This window comes from Amblyomma mixtum, chromosome 7, assembly GCF_055824585.1.
Source record: "Amblyomma mixtum isolate Tamu chromosome 7, ASM5582458v1, whole genome shotgun sequence".
In the NCBI taxonomy this organism is placed as follows: domain Eukaryota; kingdom Metazoa; phylum Arthropoda; class Arachnida; order Ixodida; family Ixodidae; genus Amblyomma; species Amblyomma mixtum.
Window position 1 is genome coordinate 113,348,278 of NC_143018.1, and position 22,671 is coordinate 113,370,948.

Here is a 22,671-nt window from a genome sequence, read left to right on the forward strand (position 1 = left end):
AGATGACCACATATTACCTGCGGTGACGAACGAAAAGAAACCGTCTTTCTGTAACTCGCGCAAATTTTGCTAAATTGGGAAGGCAAGTCCAGACAGGTCAGCACGCCGAAATAGGCTCCACTAATGCACACAGGCGGTGAAGTCCCGTCTGCGAGAAAGCCGCGAAACGACGGGCCATGCTATCAGGCCATGCATATGCTCACGCACGGCCAGTCTCAAACCAGACGTTATCGTTTGGATGTTGCGCACATAGTCTAGAACGGCCCGGAGCACGCAGCTCGTTCGTTCGAAACACCCCCCCCCCCCCCCCCCCCCCGAAGTTCCGACCAGTCCCACCCAACAAATCACTTCTGGTATTGAGATTGGTCCACGGTACCGGTCTCGACTCCAGAAGCGGTTTGTCAGGTGGCGCCTCCAAGCAAAGTGGCACAGATGAGAGCTTCAGGTAGGTACTGTTACTTTTGCTCACGATAGTACAAGTAGTTCCAACATGAAAAGGTATTCGTGCAACCATAGATTACTCAATAAGCACAATTAAAAAGGCAACTTTTGCTTTCGCCCTAAATAGTTGTTGTGTGGACGGATAAAGCCGTTTTCAACTTCAGTGCAAAGGTAAAGATAGTAGTAGTTTGGTAAATTGATTGTACTCCTTCATAGTGGACTTACCTGTACACACATGGAGGCCAACCGCCACTGAAATCAAGGAGCATATAGAGGTGATCTTTTCCAATTTGTGGTGTTAGGTGGTTGAACATAAATAGTTCGAATAATCAACCGCTTTAAGCTTACACATAAGAAAACAAAAGAAGAAGCAACTACAAGCCGTCGGTGGGATCCTAACCCATGACCACTGAATTTTGTGTGCGGTGCTCTACCGACTGAGCTACGGCTTTTTTTCTTTATTGCCGGACTTTGACATTACAAAACAGAACATAATAATATGTACATACTGTATACAGAGTTAGTCAGGATCCCAAAGAGTGGGCCTGACTTAGGTTAAAATTCTCTTAAAGTTATGAGGGGTTCCAGCCTTGGTAAGCACTGAGGAACCTCCACTATTAGCTTTTGTTCTTCCAGAAACTTGTGCATACTTTCTCTAAAATACATGCTGGCTGGCCGTGCGTCAGGGTCACAATGTTACCCTGCCATTGCGGAGCGCCATATACTGTGGAGGCCCACCAGCATGACTAAGTCTAACGGAACCCCTTCCTCTTTTTTGGTTGGCAAGAACCTTATTCCATTTGAGTGGATTGGAAGCTGTTTCTTTAAAGTCCTCTGCAAAACGTCCCAAAAATAGACCCCTTCCGAAGGGTGCAAAAAGACGTGATCAATTGTCTCCGCTGTTTGCATATGATACAATGCGACCCGCAAGGAAGAAATATCTGTTTTGCCTCAAGAAAAGTTTTCACAGGTAAAGTTCCAGAGTGTAACTTAAAGAAGAAACTCTTGGCTCCCGGTGGTACCTTCATTTTCTTTACCCTTTAATACGTTGTAGCCCGGCCCTCCACAGTACATGGCCCTGTACAAGGGCACTGGAAAGAGGATGTCACACAAATCCTTGTAGAAATCTTTCCGGCTCACATCACTCAAATATTGTTATGAAAATCTGGCATTTAAAAATCTGACGCTGGCAACTATCTCCTTGAAGAAACCAAAAATGCCACCCTTCATATTATGTGTGGTGTAGGCGAACCTTTAGTGTGTTCACCAGCGCCATCCTCGTCCGTGGCTGCGGACGAAGTATAGTACCACGTAGGAACGTGGTCAAATGGCAAGGGCAGAAGCTACGCACCCTCTTATACTACTTGTGACATCAAGGCTGCCAGATTTGAGACCCTTGTTAAACTATTAAGCAAGAGACCAGAGGGTTCTCGCACAGCTTCCGCCCTCACAGTTCGACGACGTTCGTATGTGGATCTTGCGGTAGTACAGGACGTACTACATCGGCCGCTATGAACAAGGGTGGCGCTGGTGAACACCCTGAAGATTGGCTTACAGTGCACATAAATACATAGAGTTTCTTACTATTACCTAGAGGGAAAGCTGGCAGCCCGTCTATGGGAGTTTGCACGGCGACCCCTCGAGACCACTTCAGCCACCATGGGCGCTCAAAGCATCATGGGGCGGTGAGCTACTTGTTGCGGAACTGCAACTTTTGGACAAAAAATAATAAAAAAATTAAGGTGTTAGATAACTACAAACGTCCTAACATTCAATATCTTCTCATGATTGCAACAAACGAGCAGAAAAGCGTTTAAGTGCAAAGTTTGCCCAAAATAAGAGACGACTCGCTCTCCTATTGGCCTAGTAATGAACACTATAAAAACTAATATTTCGTAATTAACAGGCGCATTTTTAAAAGTAAATATGTTTAAAAAAATGTTGCTTAGATACTTAAAGAAGTTTTTTAATGACATTTCGGAAAAGTAAAACCTTTTATTGGCGTTGTGTGTCTATGCATTTTTACTACTATGGTTTTTGCACACTGCATTCGCGCGAAAGTCGTCTGCGCACACACGAACAGAGTTTTCGGAATGAAACATCTCAGTAGTGCCACTCTGTGTTCCCGAAAAACTACAACTGCCCCGCAGCAAGTAGCTCACCGCCCCATGATGCTTTGAGCGTCCATGGTGGCTGAAGGGCAGCGCCGCCAGCTTTCCCTCTAGGTAATAGTAAGAAACTCTATGCATAAATACCCCCCAAAACAGAAGATCGCACAGCTGCCACCGTAGCTCAGTTGGTAGAGCACCTGACGGGAAAGTGGAAGGTCGCGAGTTTCGGATCCCACCGGTGGTGTGTGGTTATGTCTTCTGCTTTATCAATTATCTTGAAGTGATTGAATATTTGCACCATTAATCTCCAGCTACGCAACACCACAAATTGTAAAAAAATGACAGTGGCTTAGCTCGGCTATGCCAGGATATACGTAGTGAAAGCGGCCATGCGACACAGCTGGCGAAGCAAGTGGAGGCGAGCGCGACAACGAGGCAAGCGGTGTGACGTCATACCAAACGGTGGCGGCGGCTCCGCGGAGTGACGTCATGCCAGATGGCGCGGCCAGCGCGCGGCGTCCGCCAGCTGTGGCGGTTGCTAGGGAACGTCTCAAGGTCGGTCTCAGTGCTTCCGCAGAGCAACGCCACAGTGAAATCGCAAGTTCGTGGCCAATGTAGCTTTCGCTGCAAAAAACATCCCTCATGCTCCTTGGTTCCGGTGGCTGTTAGCTTCCGTCATGTATGTCATAGCAAGCACCTCTTCTCCCTTCTCTTGTATGTTTACCCGCATACAGACATTCAAGTGAGCGATAGGGCATTGCATTAGGAATGCCACAACCTACCTACAAGTGTTCCCAAAGGGATCTGAGCAGAAAGAGTATGAAATAGTCATTTATTTTCTGGTTCAATAGACATGCCTTGCTGTCCATCCAGTCCATCCAACCTAACAAATTCCTGTGAACGCACAACAGAATTATACGGCCTCCTACCTGCATGCAGACGCATGTGAACCCTGTGATAGCCCTTGTCAGCGAAGGACGTGAGCACATGTTGCACTTGAATGGCTTCTCCCCCAAATGCTGGCGTCGTATGTGGATAGAGAGGGTTGCCTTATCAGCAAAGCTACTCTCGCACAGTTGGCACTTGTGTGGCTTTTCGACAGTGTGCCGACGCATATGTCTAGCGAGAGTGCTTAAAGACGCAAACGAACTCAAGCACAGGTGACACAAGAATGACTTCTCTTTTGTGTGCTGGCGCATGTGGCGGTCCAGGCCCTGCTTTTTGATAAATGAGCACGAGCAGATGGCGCATTTGAATGGCTTCACGCTGAGGTGCGACAAAATGTGAATCAAGATGCTGCTTCCTCTGAAGACGATCGAGCAAACCGGACACTGTGTTGGCGGTTCGCTGATGTGGCAAGATATGTGTCTTCTCATGGAGGCCTGGTCGGTAAATGTACGAGTGCACAAAGAACACGGATATGGCTCTGGCCAAACACATGCTGGGAGGTGAGAATTCAAACTGCGTAGAATGGGGAAGGTGCGAGAGCAGAACCCACACGCAAACACGTTCTTTCAGCAGCCTGTAGGCTCCTGAGAAGAGGGCGAAACTTCCTCTGCACTTGGGCCAGTGTTGTCGCCCGGACTCCTTTTCTCTTCTTCGCTGCTGCTTTCAGATTCATCACTTGAATCGAGAAACACTGTTGAAGGACAAGAGGAGAAGAGGCTTAATACACAGTCTCTCAAAACCACCTGATGATGATGATGATATTTTATGGTGCAAGGGCAGCTTACAAACCTACTGTGGCCATCACTGCTGCTAAACGTTCCATTGATTACAACCGCCGTGGCAAAGATTGCTACTAACCGCTAGTAAAACAAAACATTATATCTGCACTGTGTTGCCAACATGCAAAGCAATTAAACAATTACTGCTGACACAATAGTTGTCAAAAGAATGTGCGATGTATCGCAAGAACTACTAATCCAGGGTTCATGCTGGTACCGCGCTACGACATTCAAGGGTTCTGAAGAACTTTCAAGGACTAGTCAACATTTTTTTAAAAATGAACAAACATAGCGTCATATCAAAACAATATTTTCTACATATCCTTCTATTCTACCTTAATAAAGCTTAATTATCTGAATGAACAAATATCGACTTTAGACAACAAATTGGATTTTCAAAGTTGTAGAGCACCTTCAGAAATCCCCATTCCATCATTTACGATAAGGAAACCCTCACGTGTGTCATTTTTTTCTAGCTCCAAAGAAAGCCCACGAAATACAAAAAAAAAACTCTTGTGTCTAACGCATTCGCGCACCACGATCGTGCTGCTCTAAAGCATGGTTTGAGCAAACGAAATCAGCTGCAGCCTTCATTCGACGGCCCCGCAGCAGCGGCAGGCCCATATGCTGGTGGTGGTCTCTCGCCAGTGTCAGCCAGTTGGCACGCACGCGTGACAGTGAAAGTTGCAGCGAACGTGCCGGGTTTTGCAGTCGCGATAGAGACTACCAAGCTCGAAGAATACAAATAGGAGAACGTTATCTGCTGCGTTGCTTGCACTGCTCATCTTTTACCAAACGTAGGTGCTTTCAGTAAGCCCCAGCTTACCCCTGCCGCGTCCTCAGCGTCGCTTGAAGTCTGGCGCTGATGATAGCGAGAATCGGCACTCAAAAGTGCGTTGGAGAGTCGAGTCCTGTGCCGTTGTTTTCTTAATGCGAGCATTAAAGCACCGGTTCAAGCATCGCGCATTATGATGGCTATTTTATTGTCAGGTGGACGCGAATTGATCTGGTAGGGTAGCGAGCAATTATTTCGTGCTGAGTGCCCAGATGTGTTGACAGACTCCTGTGACAGTGTGAACTTTCGTTTGCGCTGATATCAGGAGCTTCGTGCATTGCAGTATAATCACACAGGGCCCTTGACCAGCTGCGTAATGCCATTTCTTTACTGCAATATGCAATGCACATCCACGGTTTTCAACGTCACAGTTCCAGAGCCCAGCGCCGGTTGATTTTTGCCAAAATTCGTTGAAACCATGTCTTGCTTAAGATGCAATTGAAGCTAGTATTGCGATGTTATCAATCGATATTAACAAGAGGAAAGTATACGCACATATAATTCAAAATATTGCAAGCAAAGACGCAGTTATTTATTTTTTCAGATTTCGTACTTGCGATATTGAATCGAACTATATCCTTATTTTGCAACAGTATGTTGCGAGAGAGGGAGGAAAAAAGTTGCGTAAAGAAGAAATCGTGATCTCTCAACCTGTTTAAATAATAGCACTGACGGTAGCACGGATCGTTACTCCCCGCTGCCATGTAGCGCGCACTTGATTGTATGGTTTGGTTCATGAACGTTTAACGTCCCAAAGCGACTCAGGATATGAGGGACGCCGTATTGAAGGGCTCCGGAAATTTCGCCCACCTGTGGTTATTTAGCGTGCACTGACATCGCACAGTACATGGGCCTCTAGAATTTTGCCTCCATCGAAATTCGACTGCCATGGCCGGGATCGGACCCGTGTCTTTCGGGTGAGCAGTCGAGCGCCATAAGCACTGATCCACCGGGGCGGCTTGATTACAGAAAGATGTTACAGCTGTAGGTGCATGCGCCGACTGGATACGCTGGTCAAACAGTGTACGCAGGGATGAAATTCGCATGTTCGGTTGCTTCCGACACTTCATTAGCTTGCTCCCAAACGTGGACAGATGGCTTTGTTGTGAAGCAAGCTGTTGGAGCTTGACAATGATACCGTATTTACTGGCATAATGATCGCACTTTAAAAAAAATTGACGCAAATTTAGGGGTGCGATCATTACGCGGGGTAAATTTTTGACGAAAAATTTTTGAGCACCGAAGACGCAAACAAGTTGCAGGCAGACAACCCTTGTCACACGGGCGTGCTACCCGCGGTTACGCCGCTAAACGCGGTTATCACGAACCGAGCTCGGCGATCTCGGCTTACGTCGTTCACCGACAATGTACTGTGCGAAAAGCGCACGAGCTGGCCCGCTTCAAGAACGTACTTCCTTCGCAATAAATCACGTTCCAAGAGCAACGCATCAAAATAGGCAACGTGTATAGTGCTGCGCAGCGGTGCTTTTATGCAGCCTTCGATCTCGTCCGATGGCGCAGCAACAGCGTATGACAGCAACGCCCCGCGGCTCTAATAAGGCTACGCATTTTACCGCCGTTACGCCGAAAAATGTCCAGTCCCTGCCGCATCTTTGATGTACTTAGGTGACACGTTCGCAACGCTCGGAGCACTGGATTCCGCGCGCTTACCGCAATGGTGCCGCCCGCGAGCGCGGCGGACAACGGGTCTCTGTACTCCCTAGTCGTCGCTAGGCCTAACTTGTTTCGTATCGAAGCCACAGTGGACGGCATTTTTGAATTGACCAACGCTATAACGAATGTACTACTTATGGTGCTGCCTTACTGACAACCTAATTGTTTCATATTAAAAGAAATATATACGTTCGATTCCAGTAGCGGAGCTGGCGTGCAAGCAGATCGGGTCACTCGCGCTGCTACGGCGGCAGTTGCTACGCGGCTGCGAACGTAACGTAAAACTAGCTTGTATCGCAGTTATTACTCCTACCAGCAACTCGATATAGGCCAGCGATCCTTAAGGAGGATTCATTTTTGACGTTCCCATATCCCAGGGCTTATTATTTACAAGAACAATAAAGTTTAGCCGGATCACCGCGTCACTTCGTTGCATCGCAACCCAGAATGGTGGCGAGCCTTACGACAACGGCGAACCGTGATTCGAGATAACCGCAGTCAAGTTTGGTATCCGCGATCAAGCATAACCGCATTTAGACTGCCTGTGTGACCGCAGGTCAACCAACAGGCGGCTGCCGCTATAATGCTGACAGAGCAAGATGGTCATCTGCACGTGCCATCTGTCAGACAGATAGCAAGCACGATCATCGTCGACTAGGCTCGACATCGTCGACAAAAATGCAGCGGCAAATTCGGGGTGCGATCAATATGCGAGTAAATACGGTAATAAAATAAGCCAGCCTGAAGCACATTCAGAACACTGTTGCACGAACTTATTAGCTTGGAAAGGCGTTGCTCCTTCACAATAAAGTAGATACATTATTCATTTATTTTTTCACAGACTTTCATCACCACCGACATCGACTGTAGGAGTCCTGAAAAAATAAAGCATTCGCGCCTTAGTTTTTATACATAGGTTGTACTGCTTCAAAAAAAAAATGCATGGGATATTGCAACAACGGCATGATCCGGAGAGCTTACTAGCCCTTCTAAAACTAATTGAACACGGGAAAAACTTAACTGAACACGTAGCAAACTAAGCAGTGATCGGCGTATGGTTCTTCGAGTGCACTTAGTTCACGACGGCACAAGCTATCGAGGTTTGTTGATGGTGCGCACTGAGTGCACATGGCCACGACTTGCCTACACATTAATGAACGCGCTTCTTTGCGACTGGAATACATGCTTGAGGAACACAGGTGCAGGCTGGCTAAAAAAATTGCCTTTGCTATTATGTTGTTCAAGTATGTGTCGATATATATTCTCGTCAACCGACTCTACGCTATCGGAGAGTTAATAAATGCATAACATTGGCTTCTAATTTTTAATCAGCAAAACCCGATTGGCAGGTGTGTCTGATACGCGAGTAAAACACTAAGTAGAAGTGCGCGCACCCTTCCTCCCCTTGTGTCGTTGTGCCCCCGGCAGAGTGCGATAGTAGTCTTCTGGGTGTCCCAGCTGCGTTGCCCTGTGCACCTTCGGTGGCAGGCTGCAGGACTGCGTCGACTTGGACACGGCCTCGGCGATGCAACTCGTCGACTTGGTGGCAATGCTCACCGGGCGGTTGCACTGCACCGCCGCCTCTGCCGTCCTGAGTCCCCCCGACTGCTCCATCCTGGCCTGTAGAGAGGACGGCAGATGGAAAGAGGAGTTTCAGATGGGCTACCAAGCTAAGCATGGCAGGTGCGAGAACACGGGAACCGAGATTCCCGGTCACATTAAAGGGATTCTAAAATTATTTGGGTCGTCGTATTCCAAAGCAACAAATATGTACAGGTGGTCTTTGTGAGCACTGGAGTTAATTAGTGGTCTCTATAACTTGCAAGTAATTTTTAAAACTTGGTGCTCGATGCCGGCCAGGCCCCTGACACTTCACCAAGCGTTCTTAGCCTCTCCTACCGCGATGACGTGAATGCGGAATTTGGGCGAGCCTTCTCATTGGGCACGCCCAACCGATGTGGGTGAGATATGGGGTGTGGCGGGGTGCAGTTCGGATCTATTCATTTTTGAAGCGAAAAGCTTCACTAGGCTCGTCAACACCGCGCTTCGCGTGAGCCACTCCTCGGCGCCGCCGCGGCGCGCGCTACCTCGCCACTTCTCCTCGCCACCGGTTTAGCCCTCGCCGCCGCCGCACGGTCGCCGCCGCCGTCCCAAGAGGAGACGGTTCTTTCGCAAGGCGTTGCGAGAGCGCGTGAGCGGCGGCGGCGGCCTTAACTGAACTGCAAACACACTTGCGCCGCGCGTCACCGACTCACCGCGCGCCAGGCGTCACGTGCGTCAGCCAGAACCAGTCTGCGCATGCGCGCGACGTCACACGCGAGCAGCGCGAACGTCGACGCTCCGATCTGTCCCTGCCAGATATTTGGCGCGCCGCGCGCGCCGCACGCGAGCACAGAGCGAGCGAGTGTCGATGGCGCTGCGGGTTTTGCGATACAGCATCACAGTGAAAAGGCGTGCTTAATTGTTTGTGTACCAAATACATTCCACATGTTTTAAAATCATTTATTTACCCGAATTACTACCTCTCACCACTCTTGGCAGTCGAACTGCTTTTAGCAACATCAACCCAGACGCGAGCGGCGCGAGCCAGTTCCCGGAGAATGGAGATGTGTACCTCTCTCGACGCCCGACGCGGCGCGGCGCTCAGCGCGCTAGCGCGTGGTGCGACGCCTCGGAAGTGGGATTGGAGTTGGGCCTTTAGAAGAGGCGCAGATATTCGCCATGGAAGGAGGAAAAGAAGACCCAGAAGTGGTAGCGAGGGAGTTGGCTACTGCGCGCTCGCCTCGTCGCCACCGTTTGCCCTTTCGTTGCAGCCGCGTGTTTACCACAGTTGCTACGCATGCGGAAGGAGGGCTAATAACGCGCTTGCCTACACAGTTATAGTGGTGCTCCCAGTGCATTGTGAGCGAACTACGACAGCCATGGCGGCAAACAAAGCATAACTGAAGTTTTTCGCTTGTATATCCAGGCTTAACCACAGCTAAGCCACTGCCAGTTTTTTTCTTTGTCTGGTGTGTCGGTGCCTATGAGAGTTGAGAGGGAAGACGAGGAGCATCATTTTAGCCACCAATATATTCGATGGTAACGAAGCTTGCTTAAAAATTTTTGTGGTCCGGTGATGAGTGATGGATTAACCATCATTCTTGCTCCTTTCCTAACCTTAGTAAATTTTGTTTCATGGTCTCCTTAACGAGATCGTACTGTTAACTGCACTTGCGCAAAGTAGGGACGACATTACCAGACATGAAGAGAGCATGGAGTGCAGGGAAGAAATTGGGGTTATTGATATTCTAGCAAATATAAGGAAGAGGAAATGGGCTTGGGAAAGGCTTGTAATGCAGAGAGAAGATTAATGATCCCGTACGTGCTTGCGGGAACAGAGTACACTTCAAGCAAAGGCAAACATAGCAGCGGGAGACCAAAGACTCAAGTGGCAGATGAGATTAAGAAGTTTGCAGGGATGGGATGGCAACAGCCGATGTGGGCCAGGGTTACTTGGAGGCCAGTGGGCATGGCCCTTTGTCCTGCACTGGATACACACTCTTAACACAAATATGCCCACATGGGAGTAAAGAGGGAGTAGCTTATGCTCTAGCACACCCCCTTTTATAAAAGGGAGTGTGCTAGAAGACAGCTTGGTCCATTTTTACTCCTTTCTGCTCAGAGTGCATAGTTGGGCCGACGATAATGACAATTATTATGCACCTCCAAGCTGGTCCTGTGCTTCTTTGTATGGTATGGAATAAATAGCTCATGTCCGCTCCTTCAATAATGCTTAAGTGGGCCACGGAATAAAAACTTGCAAACAATCTGTGCGAGCCGAGTGCACACCTCTTGCTGGGTGTTGCTACGCCCGACCTGCTTGACATTAAATCTGCAGTGGAAGATGGTTTAGAACTAGTTACTGCCTATCATAAGATTCCTCATCCTGTGGCCGGTAAACTCTAAATGCAGTAATCTCATAAAGCTAAGATACCATTGGCTTCAGCAACGACTCCGGCAGCGAAGCATGCCAGGTGTGGGCCGCCGCAACAGCTTAGTCAGGTTTGCTTCACCATATGACAGCGTTGTGGTGTGGAAAAATTGGTACAGAAGACCGCATGTCACCCTCAAATAGTCACATTCACCTCGTCACTCGGTTTCACAGTGCCAGCACTGTCAGCAGTTGCCCAAGGCTGCGCTGTCCACTCATCTCCGTGTGTGAAAAGGGTTGGAAGAGCGTCGTTACACGAAGCGGAACTTATGGGTCGCGGACTCGCGACGCACTCTTTGATAGATTGTTCAGCTCAACGAGAGTTCGATGTACGTGAACAACAGTGCCATACTTTTACATGGGATTTTCAAAGGGATATTCTGACTAGTAATGTAGAAGAACTTCTTGCTGGGCGAGTTGGTGCATATCTTTCTTGGGATGGCGTTGCGCACATGAACTAACATACACAGGAAGGAGCAGAAGACAGAAAGAGCGCAAACTATCAACTAGATTTATTGCTTTCGCCACAGAATATATAAGCAGCATTCACACGTGCAAAACAGAATAGGGAGAGGAAAAACAGGGAAGTCCGGCTTGCATAGGTCAGCAAAAGCCATGTATAAAATTCCTTTCCCTTTAATATAAGGTGACCGAGGTATCGCTAATACAATTGCCGCCTTTTCCCCCTTTTTTTCTCTCTCCCTATTCTGTTTTGCACGTGTGAATGCTGCATATATATTCTGTTGCGAAAGCAATAAATCTAGTTTTTAATTTGCGCTCTTTCTGTCTTCTTCTCCTTCCTGTGCATGTTTGTTCGTGTGCGCAACGCCATCCCAAGAAAGATATTTTCTGTTCGATATAAACAATTCGGTATACCAGGGTTCTATATATCCGGGCTCTGCTGTACAAATCTGCGCCGTCAAACTGCTTGATATTTATCTGCAAAGCTGGTGTTTTTTATGTTAGCTAGGGAGCGCAGTAAATAAGATATCCTAAAACACTGAGCTGCTCAGCACATGCATTTGCTGCTGGACAGGCCGATTTTATCACGTTATATTATTCGGGGTTTTACACTTTGAATGCTGCTGCGAAAGAAGAGTAAGGAATTACACGGTCCCTTAGAGCATATTTTCTACACTCGTCACAGACAGATTACAGCTGAGCAAACATTGTCATAATTTTTATCATGTACAAAACCAAACAGCAAGTGTTTCATGGCTCAAGAGGCACAAACAGGCTTTTTATAGCCTACATATGCTAATTTTAAGCCGAAAAAATATTCCTGGAACAGAAATAGCAATCACCACTAGACAGGTCAACCGAACAACTAAAGGGAACAATGATCAATCCTTATGCACTTACGTCAGGGTTATCACTGCTGTCACGGTTGTTGTCATAAACAGATAACCCCGGGCTGTCAGGCACACTGAAAGGGGACTCGGCCGCTATCCCGGGACCTCCAACACTACCGACTTTCCGGTACACCATGGACACGTCACCGGCTTCTGGATACAGTGTGGGCACAGCACCGATTTTGAGGGTCCTCTCGACGACGTGGACGCCGGGGCACACCTCTCGGTCTGTGAACCGGAAGAAGAAGGGCCTGAAGTGCAGTGAGCATACGAAGCTCTGGCCGTGCTCCGATGGCATCCAGCCCAGCATGTTGGCGCCGGGGCAACGTTGCACAAAACTGATCCAAGCCTCGGACTGGGGCCCCCTGATGGGCACGGGGTACAGCGTCGTGTGGGGACCCGGTTGCCTGCCACAAGTTGGTAGGGCACAGTGCGGGGATGCTGGCATCGCGGGGTGACGAAGTCCGACCACAGGTTTCTGTGCTTGGATCCTGGCCTGCTGTGCGGCTGCATTCCACACATCGCCTGCAAGACCCAGACATGGTGTGAATTTCATGTTGCACTCAGCTGAAAGGTGTTGCCATAAGCTACCTGAATTACGAAAAAGCTGAATCCCACGCTAGTATATTAAATTCTCTCAGAAACTTAAAGGTGTACCGAAGAGGAATCTGAACTCGTTTTTTTTTTTTGCCACGGCAACTCGATCTACACGTTTCGAGCGTTCGTAGAAACTTCGATTTATTGCATTGTGCGGCCGATTTCCCCAATGAAATCGGATTAACGTCCGGCTCGCACAATTTTTTTTTCATTCCCCGCATACGATGGGAGAAGTCGACCAACGCATGGAGTGCCGTTCAGGCAGTCGCGTAGCGGCTTAGCTTCTGCTTTTACTTTGTTTCTTTTAGGTTTCCGTAAATAAATAGGTCTAGTAAGAGACTACATAGCTGCAAATCAGGCCCAAAGAGATAAAAATACGCGTGGACTCTCTGCTTTCACCGATCACTACGTATCACTCCGCCGATGGCAGAGCCACGGGACTGGGTGAAAGGGTAGTTGATTTCTCCCACCGTTTGCCGGGAATTAAATATAAAGGCGGTAGCCCGACGTTAATCCGATTTAAATTAGGGAAATCGGCCGCACAGGGCATTAATTCGAAGTTTCCAAGAATGCTCGGAACGTGTAGATGGGGTTCCAGCGGTAAAAATAAGAGTTCAGATTCCTCTTCAATGCACCTTTAGGCTTCGTTTGAATCATAGTGCGGCAACGATCTGTTATGAATGCACCTGGAAGGTTTCCAATGCTCCTTTCTCCTTCATATGTTTTACTGTGGGGATTGGCCTTACAGACTGTGCTCAAGAAATTTCACTGCTTACTAGAACTGCATTAAGAACAACAGGAACTTGATGCTTGATCGTGCTTTCTGTTGTTGGTGTTAATGTCCACCATTTGAGTTTATTTGTAGTATTTTTTTCCTCAATGTTTCTTTCCATGCAATGGCCCTCTAGAGAGGCCTACAGTTCTGGCAATTTTCATGACCATGGCAATATGGTACACTAAGGAGGACTCCTCCTGTGATCAGCTAGAGTAGACTAGCTTTTGTTCCTCGATATCATAACTGCCTTTGGTGTTTTATCCATGGTGGCCGCCTCATATGACAAATCACTTTTTTTTTCTTAATAATATGAAGAGAATTATTAGGTAACAAAGAAGTAGTAGCTTCACAGTTATTTTTGCTTGAACCCTTTGTCGTGCAAGCAGCACAGCAAATGGTCAAAGTGCACTTCGTTTGGCTTATGGTTTATGGATGTTTAACGTCCGAAAGCGACTCAGGATATGAGGGACGCCGTGGTGAAGGGCTCTGCAAATTTCAACCACCTGGGGTTCTTTAACGTGCACTGACATCGCACTGTACATGGGCCTCTAGGATTTCACCTCCATCGAAATTCGACCGGCACGGCCGGGATCGGACCCGCGTATTTGGGGTCAGCAGCATACGAGCGCCATAACCACTCAGCCACCGCGGCAGCAATGTGCACCTCTGAGAGAATTAAGTCAATACTTTTGACTGACAACCCGTGTTTAAAGTAAATAAGGCCTGAAACTATTATTGCGCTTGCAAGGAAAAAGGCAAGCTAAAAAGGTTCCACAGCCTCGCTATCGCCTGATTTTTAGTTTTTTAAAACTACTACTTTTCAGGTTCAGCTATGCCCATGAATTTCATTGAACAAGCACACCTTTGAAACTAACTTACCATCGCTAACTGTGCATTGCCACAGTTAAAACTACCCGCTACACTTCCATCACTGTTCCCAGATACAATTCCTTGCACGCCCAACTTGCTCGCTTTGAATTGTTATTTGTAGTTTTGGGATGAAAACTTTAATCTATTCTTACAATCTGCTTGTCCAAGTGGGTGATGCCAATGATACCCGAGGGGCAAGCTCGTGAAAGGGGCAGGATCCAAGAACCAGAAATAAAAATATACTTCAAATAAAGATACTATACAATCAGTGCTCTGGAGAGCACAACCTATCAGGCTTGCTGCTACTGTCATCAACGAAATTCCATGTTACCAAATCACTCATTTGCTACACATTTCTGGCTGCAAGGGGCTCACAAAAGGCCCCTATCATGTCGTTTAGAAAAGAAAAGAATTTGCTTGTCGTTAAATTTCCACTACCCAGCTTCACAGTCCATATTTACACGAACATGTGGCAAGGTTGCAAAGTCTCAGGCATGAGCGGCGGGGAAATTCTACAACATGAATGAACACGCGACAGATCAACAACACAGCAACTGGAAACAGCAACCCATAACCCGCACCGTGCTGTATTACTGTGCTAGGTAATCGCAGCAGTAAACGAAATAAAGATTCTGATACTTCACTCTCTTGAAGAAGTCACGTTTGTAGATTCATCCTGTGATCAGCATTTTTTTCAGGTAAAAAGAAAAGATTTAGCACCGGATTATGTGCATACAGCAGAACAACCTGCGGAAGTCATGGATGTAAATGGAGCTTCATTGCACACTTGAGCTGAACCTGATTAAAGTAGAATGATGATTTAGGATCCCGCAGTCTTATCTTAAAGATGGAGGAGGGTCATGGTTTGATTGTACCTGATTGTCTTTAGACAACAGTTGGCTAACCAGCGTTCATACCTGCAACAGCACAAATACTGTAGCTTTATCGTTTTCATGACCACAAAGATTCCACTGTTTTGTTCCTCTTTTGTATTGATTATGCCAAGTTTTACACCCTTCACATAATAATGCCGCGCTTTGTTGCTTCGACTAGCATGTTCAATTGCTAACTTTTTTTTCTTCTTGCATGCCAACAAACACTCCAATAGCTGACAGAAGCTGACAATAGCTGACACAGCACACTCAATGAGCACTCTTTCATCGCTGTGCCGGCGCTTCACCTGTTTGAACATGGAAGCACATGTCCTATCAAACAGTTAAATCACAGCAAGTTGCTTTTCTATGCAAAAAAATGTGCCCTTGTTGAAATATTTTACACAGCACAGAGCGAAGGGGAAAATTGAACTGTGGGGGTTTAAAATTTCGAAGTGACACATAGGCTCTAAGGAATTAATTTAGACCACCTAGGCCCTGGATTAATTTAGACCACTTGCGATTCTTTAACATGCGCTTCCACTGCACAGCACATGAGCATTTTACAATGAGAGCTTAGTTAAAGAGCCAATTATAGGAGGTACAATAGCGGAGTTGATCTCACAGTTAAGCGTAATGCGTGCAACATGTGAAAGGAGGAAAGGCGCATAAGTGCCTCACTTTGTAAGTGGACACCACTACCATCTCACAGCATGATTCAAGTGTCCACTGACCCAGTTGTGCGTCTTTCCTTTTCTCAAAGCCAACGGAGGCAGTAACACTGGGAACTGGACTGTTTAATTTGTAAGCAGGCCCTGGAGTCCATGAAGTGTGCCGGGAATGCGATAAAACTGAAGACTGCAACAAGTGGACGGAGGCTGAGTATGCACGTGAGCTTACAGGCACCAAGACAGGCATGTGAGATGCTCAACTGGGTAGTTGCCTGCGAATCATTAAAATGTGCCTGGCACTCCAGACCTCTCAACCGCTAATGCCAATCAGCTTTCGCTGATTAATGCGCTAAGCTGGGGACGTTAGATTTACTAGTTTTTTTTTGTATTTTGCCTGCATCAAAATACCACCAAAGTGGCCATGATACAACCCAAGACATTGGGATCAGCAGCTGAACACCAACACTGGGCCACCATGGCGGGTAGACAGGAAAAGCATGCACCTGTCCATGCCAGCTGAAGGCATCGTCAGCTGAATGAAAGCAACTCTGTGCGATCTCACCTGATGCTCAGTGGTCTTCAAGTAGTCTAGAAAACTCGAGACAAACTTCGCGAGTAGAACACTGACTTGAACAAATGCTACCAATCTAAGAAAAACAATTTCGAGTATTAGAAAGGTAGTTGTACTACCACACAGAACGACTCAAATGTAAAGCTGACAAAAAAAAATTGGCAGGGGCTTAGCTTTGGCTAAGCCTGGTAGGTTGTGAAAACGAGCGTAGCACCTCTAACGGAAGGAACGCGGCGCGCCGCGCCTCCAACTGAAGGAACGGAGTGCGCCGCATCTACAGGGCACGCGTGGCTACCGGCCGCCGCTGCGCCACGACTCGGCTTGCTAGCCCATCTCTCGCCCTGGTATGACGTCAGAGGTCTTTTTAAAGGTTAAACGTGGCTACCGGCCGCCGCTACGCGAAAGGCCGTTCATGAGCGTAGTATTGCTTTCGCAATAAAAGACGAATCTGGGCTATCCGGCCTCGAACTGTACTGCTTTCACTGTAAGGTGCTGCTTTTGATGTTCTTTATACTGTAAAAACAATGGCATGGAGACCAGTACAGCACATAGATAGGCAATGCTTACACTCAAACCAGTGCTCTGCTTTCTGCTCAATAAAAGAAGGAAACAGAACAGCCGCACCCCTTCATATATGTTAGCTGGTGCTGCGCCCTTCACAAACATTCCCCGGCAAGCATGGTAATCAACCGGCCTGTTTCATCGTAGCTTCACCAAGAGTGCCGTTCAGTTTAACGGGGACTTACCTCCACCACTGTGTGCTGTAGGACCGACAGCGACATCCACATTCCTGCCCAGTGGCATTGGTGTGCATGCGGGACCAACAGGTGAGACCTTAGCGGCAGGCACAGGGGATCCACTTTTGGTGGCAAGCTTCTCCACCTGTGTTGCAAAAGACCCAGAGGGAGAAAGCAGGTACAGTCGAGCCCACTCATAACGGCCGCAGACATAACGAACGCTCGCTTATCATGTACGAACTAGTGCGGTGCTACCATCTAAATATGCATTACGGCAATGGTGTCTATACTTCGTCTCACAAGATGTTTGCAGCACTACGGAAGGTAGAGCTCTCTCGTCCAATCAGGGCTCCAGAAACGCAGAAAATAGTCCCTCGAATATTTGAGGAGTGTTTCAATCACTGGTGAAATTACCAGACAAAGCCCGTACGGACACAGCTCTGCGGAGGCCTGCTGCGAGGTAGTGATGCATCGCCACTTTCCAACATGGCGTCGGTCGAGTCTGTTGTGTCTCCTGTGTGCTCTACACCGACAGTGCGCTGTTTCCCCAAGCAGGCGAAGCAGGTGGCTTTAAACGTTCTTGAAGCGCTTCGCGTCGAGTGCGGGGGCAGTTGGAGTACAAATGCGCTCATCAAGAGGACGGCAAAACTCACGCAGGTGAGCGAGCGAACGCTTTACAAGTGGACAACGGAGACGTTGAACGCGGGCCGAGTGTTGTTGAACACGGGCCGTTTAACGTGCGTTGCCTCTCGGGCAGCACATGGGCTTGTTTTGCATTTCGCCAACATCGACACTCGGCTGCCTCGGCACGCTGGAGTAAATAAATTTATATGCACATGACACGATTACTGAAATTTACTGCGACGCGACAACAGAGGAACTGATGAGAACAGGTTGCGACAAAAAAAAAAAGTGGGGCTAGTCCCTTTCGAACGGGCGTCCGCCTGTCAATAAACAAACCAAAAAAAGAATAAAAAGACATCAAGCGCCACCTGCTATAGGTAGAAAGAAGCCACCTGGACATCAGGTGGATCGAACCACAGGCGCGTAGGAACACGCGCCATCCTGATTGGACGAGAGAGCTGTACCTTTCGTAGTGCTGCAAACAGCTTGTGAGACGGAGTATAGTCACAGATACAGTGAACATCTGAACGCACAACTCTGTTATAGCAAACGAGAAGGCATCTTACACGAGACCCCGAAGTTAGAAAACTCGCGTGTCCAGCAAGCGTGGAGACAAAAGGTTATCGTTCAGCCTCCTGCCGCTACTGCACCAAAGAGAAAACAAAAGCCGGAACTGAAACTGAAGGTAACCACAGGTCGAGCACACTCCAATCATCTACATGATCAGTCATTTTCTGCATGTGCATTGGTTGGTCAAAGCATCAGAAGTGGAAACATTAGTTACTGTGCATGGTTGTGGATCAAGTAACGAATGCGATTTGAGACGTTTCAATGCCTTAGCAGCTACGCTTTGGTATGCACCACCTGCCCAGTCGGTGCTACCTTTTGTGTTGCTACCACGTACAGGCAGCGCCACATAGCAGACAGTGTAGCTGATACAATTAGTGCACAAGTGCGCTACGCTGCTTTCGTCGCTGCATGTGACCAGCAACGATAGATGATGCTGTCGAAAACAGACACGATGAAACGCATGTAGATTTCTGGCAACGCGACGCTGACTAGGATAACTACATTCATGCGGAGACCACAAATCTGATGGAGTCGTACGCAAAGCATGGTCGCTGTCCAACCACTGCGAATCTGATTAATTTAGCCGACCTGCCACCATTTTCCCTGGACGCTTGAACCACGATTAGTTATAGCCTGCTGTTAAAGCAGATTTTCAGCAGCAAGGGTCACAGCGAGGAGAATATGACTGCCTTAGAGAGCATAGAAAGTGCCGCAGCAGGTTATGCTTTCATGAAGTAAACATGCATGAAGCAGATTTTACGAAAGTAACGCCACTTTTCACGGACAGTAATTTGGGCACTTGCTACTAACATTGGTCACAACGAACGCGACACATGTGACTGTCATAAGGAAGTAATTACTCATTGGCATCCACCCGAGCACAGCCACACGGCTACAAAGGAAATATACACAGCTTTCTCAGAAACTTTGTAATTAAAGAAAAATTCGTCCTGGTCCGTGGTTCGAACCCAGGACAACCGGTTCACCGGAGCAGTCGCTCTACCAATTGAGCTAACCAGGACGGCAAGCCTATGGTAGGACGAGAGCGAATTGATAAATAACTCGAAGTGGGAACTGTGTTGGTCAAATGTTTAGGGGAATCCCCCAAGGTGGAGTAGATTGTACAGCAAGAGTCTTGTAGTAGACGTGTTGGTGCGTAGTGAGTGATGAAGACATACTGCAGTTAAATTGAGTGTGTTGTGAATTATCTGATAAATTAAGGAAGCGGTATTATAAGTTACTGGGACGTATACATTTAGGGTACCCAGAACGGCAAATAATTCATCCGGATGAGCATGCTTAATGTTTTGCGCGACAATTTCAAGAGGTCTTTTTTGAAAAGCATATAAAGGGGCCATGTAAGAGGAATATGTGCATCACCAAACAGATATACAGTAATTAATATGTGAATGAACAAAGGCGTAATAAACGTTAACAAGTAAATCATTGGGGAAGACATTTCGGCATTTGGAAAGTGCATACAGGCCGTATGAGGCTTTTTTAATCGTTGAACGGACGTGTAAATCAAACTTGAGATAATTATCTATCACAATACCCAAAAATTAACGAGGAACTTTAGCAGCTAAAGTGGTGAAAGACGAAAAGCCTGAGTGCTGCATTCTGCTACGCGATTGTTCACTTCACATTATGTTGGTGCATTAATTAACTGCCAATTAATGCCTTTAGGAGTGGAACGCGACAGCGTGTTGTAGCGCTGCCAGGCGATCCACGGAACGCCACCACCCGTTCGGCGCGATGCGTTGCCCTTTGAATGCAACGCTTTTTGAGGAAAGGTTCTGCGTCTTGCTCGTCGGTAAATTGGTTTTTGAGGAAAGGAAATGTATCTGTCTCTCATATCTCGGTGGACACCTAAACCTCGCCTAACAGGAGGGGAGGAAGATGGGAGTGAACGAAGACACCGTATTCACTAGACGCGCCTTTGTTCATTCCAAACCATCGAGCTGGCATGGCTGGTTCGGCATCGAGCTGGCATGGCGGAGGAGAAAGACGAAGACGGCGTTCCGAACGGTCGCGTTTTTGATGCTCTCCGCAGAAATGGATAAATCGGCCCTAGGCCGAGGTACTGTTGCGGCTTCTGCTGCCAGTAATTCTTACCGTACTGTTCTTCCCCGTCTGCCTGCTGGTAAGCTGGTTTTTAACTCCGTATTTCTGCATGCGGACCTTGCTGGCCGTCCCTATCGTGCCCAGGACTTTAGAGATGCCTTATGGGGTGTCATTGACCTCTGTGACATCAGCTCTATCGGACAGTTTCAGATGTCTCACGTATGGATGATAACATGCAAGACAGCGTTAGCGAAAGCTAAGCTCGTGAGCACTCTGGAGTTACAAGTGAATAACCGCCGTTGTCTAGTGATTTACCCGGAACCGAAGACAGTAAAGCTCAAGATACTTTGGCTCCCAGAACATCTTGAAGATTTTTACATTCGAGACGCCCTTCGCGCTTGCGGAACGATTACGTCCATCACAGTCGAGCACTGCAGGGTTCCAGAAATGGAGGGCATGCGCACCTTGAATCGAGACGTTGCCTTGACTTGCTGATGGCGTCACTGTCAACGACGTGCCTCACATTTTGACAATTTGCGGTGTACAATGTCTGGTTTTAGTGCCAGGAAGGCCACCACTGTGTCTCCGTTGCCACAACGTTGCCCACATACGCCGTCATTGCCGCACTCCTCGGTGTGATGATTGTCGGCGTTTCAGCCACACTACAGAGGAGTGCGTACTGTATGCTGATAAGCTACGCGGTGGCACCCGTGCCATGAACGACGCATTGCAGGAGCACTTGATGGACGCAACAGAAGTTTTGGATGCTGCTGGTGGCACGACAGCCGTTGCGCCCATTGACTCAGCGACTACTGACCCGCTGTCTGGCCCCGTTCCTGCTGTGCAGCATGAGCCTACCCAGCCTTCACAGATGGAGCAGCTGTCTGCAGATGATGAGCGTCGATGCTTGGCGGAGCAGGCTCCAGCTATATGCAGGGTCACTGATGGCACTCTTGGCGCACGTGCCTGTGCTGTGCGCGGGCCAGAGGAAAACAAGGACGACGGTGTGGCTCCGGCGCCGAGTGCCTGCACTGCTACATCTTCTGAGGCTCCTGTCGGATGTGCCACACAGGTAACAGAGGGCCAACCTGGCACTTCACTCCCCGACGGGAACTGGGATGCCGATGAGCAAATTTTAAGTGTGGCCTCGAAGCGCGGTGTGTCTGAGTACTGCCTCCTCTGAGGAGGACAGTGTCCCCGCCAAGCACAAGTCCCGCCGTCGAAAGTAAAATAATAAGAAACCACCTCGGCGCTCCAGATCAAGGAGAAAGGGCGTCAACTCTAGGGAGGTCTCACCTTCCGGAGTGATGCCCCCAGACATCGTGGATGCCTGATTGAAGCTCAAGTTAGCCACCATGGCGTCTAACCAGCAGTTGACTGTCGCAACACTCAACATATATGGACTCCGTTCAAGGCAGGAACAGGTACAGTTACGCCGATTGCTTTGGGGCAATCGGTAGACATTGTCGCTATTCAAGAAACTAAGATAGAAAGTGAAGTGGATACAGAGATAGCCCTGCGATCTTTCCTAACAGATTACAACGTCTGTGTGTCGCACTCAGTGAGTCTTTCGGCAGGTTGCTTTCTTTTCTTAAAGATGAGTCTACCTATTTCTGACATTAAGTACCAGGTTGACATAGAAGGGCGTCTGATATGTTGTGACTTTCGACTGCATGGCGAGTCGTGGAGGGTTATCAATGTGTATGCTTCAAATAATCCGGTGCAATGAGCAGTTTTTTGTCATGCAATTGTAACTCTCCTAGGATGTGATCGTTATGTCGTTTTCATGGGTGATTTCAACTGTGTGTGCGACCCACGCGATCGCACAGGTCCTAAGCAAAATGCCGATAAGAGCTCTGGTATATTATTGTCTATTACCGAAAACGCAGGTTTAATTGATGCCGGATTGTCATCCGCCTTCACATACATCAGAGGAGCCTCACATTCACGCCTTGATCGCATTTACGTTTCCGTAGATCTCCTTAAACGGCACATTTCATTTGATGTCAAGCCTGTTTCTTTCTCAGATCATGCTATGGTCATTGCGCGGATTGGAGAATGCGCCCGTCCCAAATTTCAGCCGCAGTGGGAACTGTGGAAGCTTAATACCGAGCTTCTAAATGATGAGCATTTTCAGCAGCGAGTGATGACAGCTTTGGAACCTTGCTTGGTCATGGATGTCCCATTATTTGCAGCTTGGGAGATGT

The 22,671-nt window shown here is 47.9% G+C and overlaps 1 protein-coding gene across 3 annotated transcripts in view; it reads right to left on the minus strand.

Moving 5' to 3' along the window:
• Window positions 1-3,926: 3,926 nt before the first annotated feature.
• The window catches only part of LOC149337249 (uncharacterized), a 46,646-nt gene continuing 27,901 nt past the window's right edge, over window positions 3,927-22,671 (minus strand). For all 3 annotated transcript variants that reach the window (XM_089553411.1, XM_089553410.1, XM_089553412.1), the window contains exons 2-5: window positions 17,216-17,351; window positions 12,124-12,638; window positions 8,183-8,408; window positions 3,927-4,191 (exon numbers count right to left, since the gene is read on the minus strand). In XM_089553411.1, coding sequence (XP_089409537.1) covers window positions 4,067-4,191; window positions 8,183-8,408; window positions 12,124-12,638; window positions 17,216-17,351 — 1,002 coding nt within the window. In that variant the 3' untranslated portion in view covers window positions 3,927-4,066. The remainder of the gene's footprint in view (window positions 4,192-8,182; window positions 8,409-12,123; window positions 12,639-17,215; window positions 17,352-22,671) is intronic.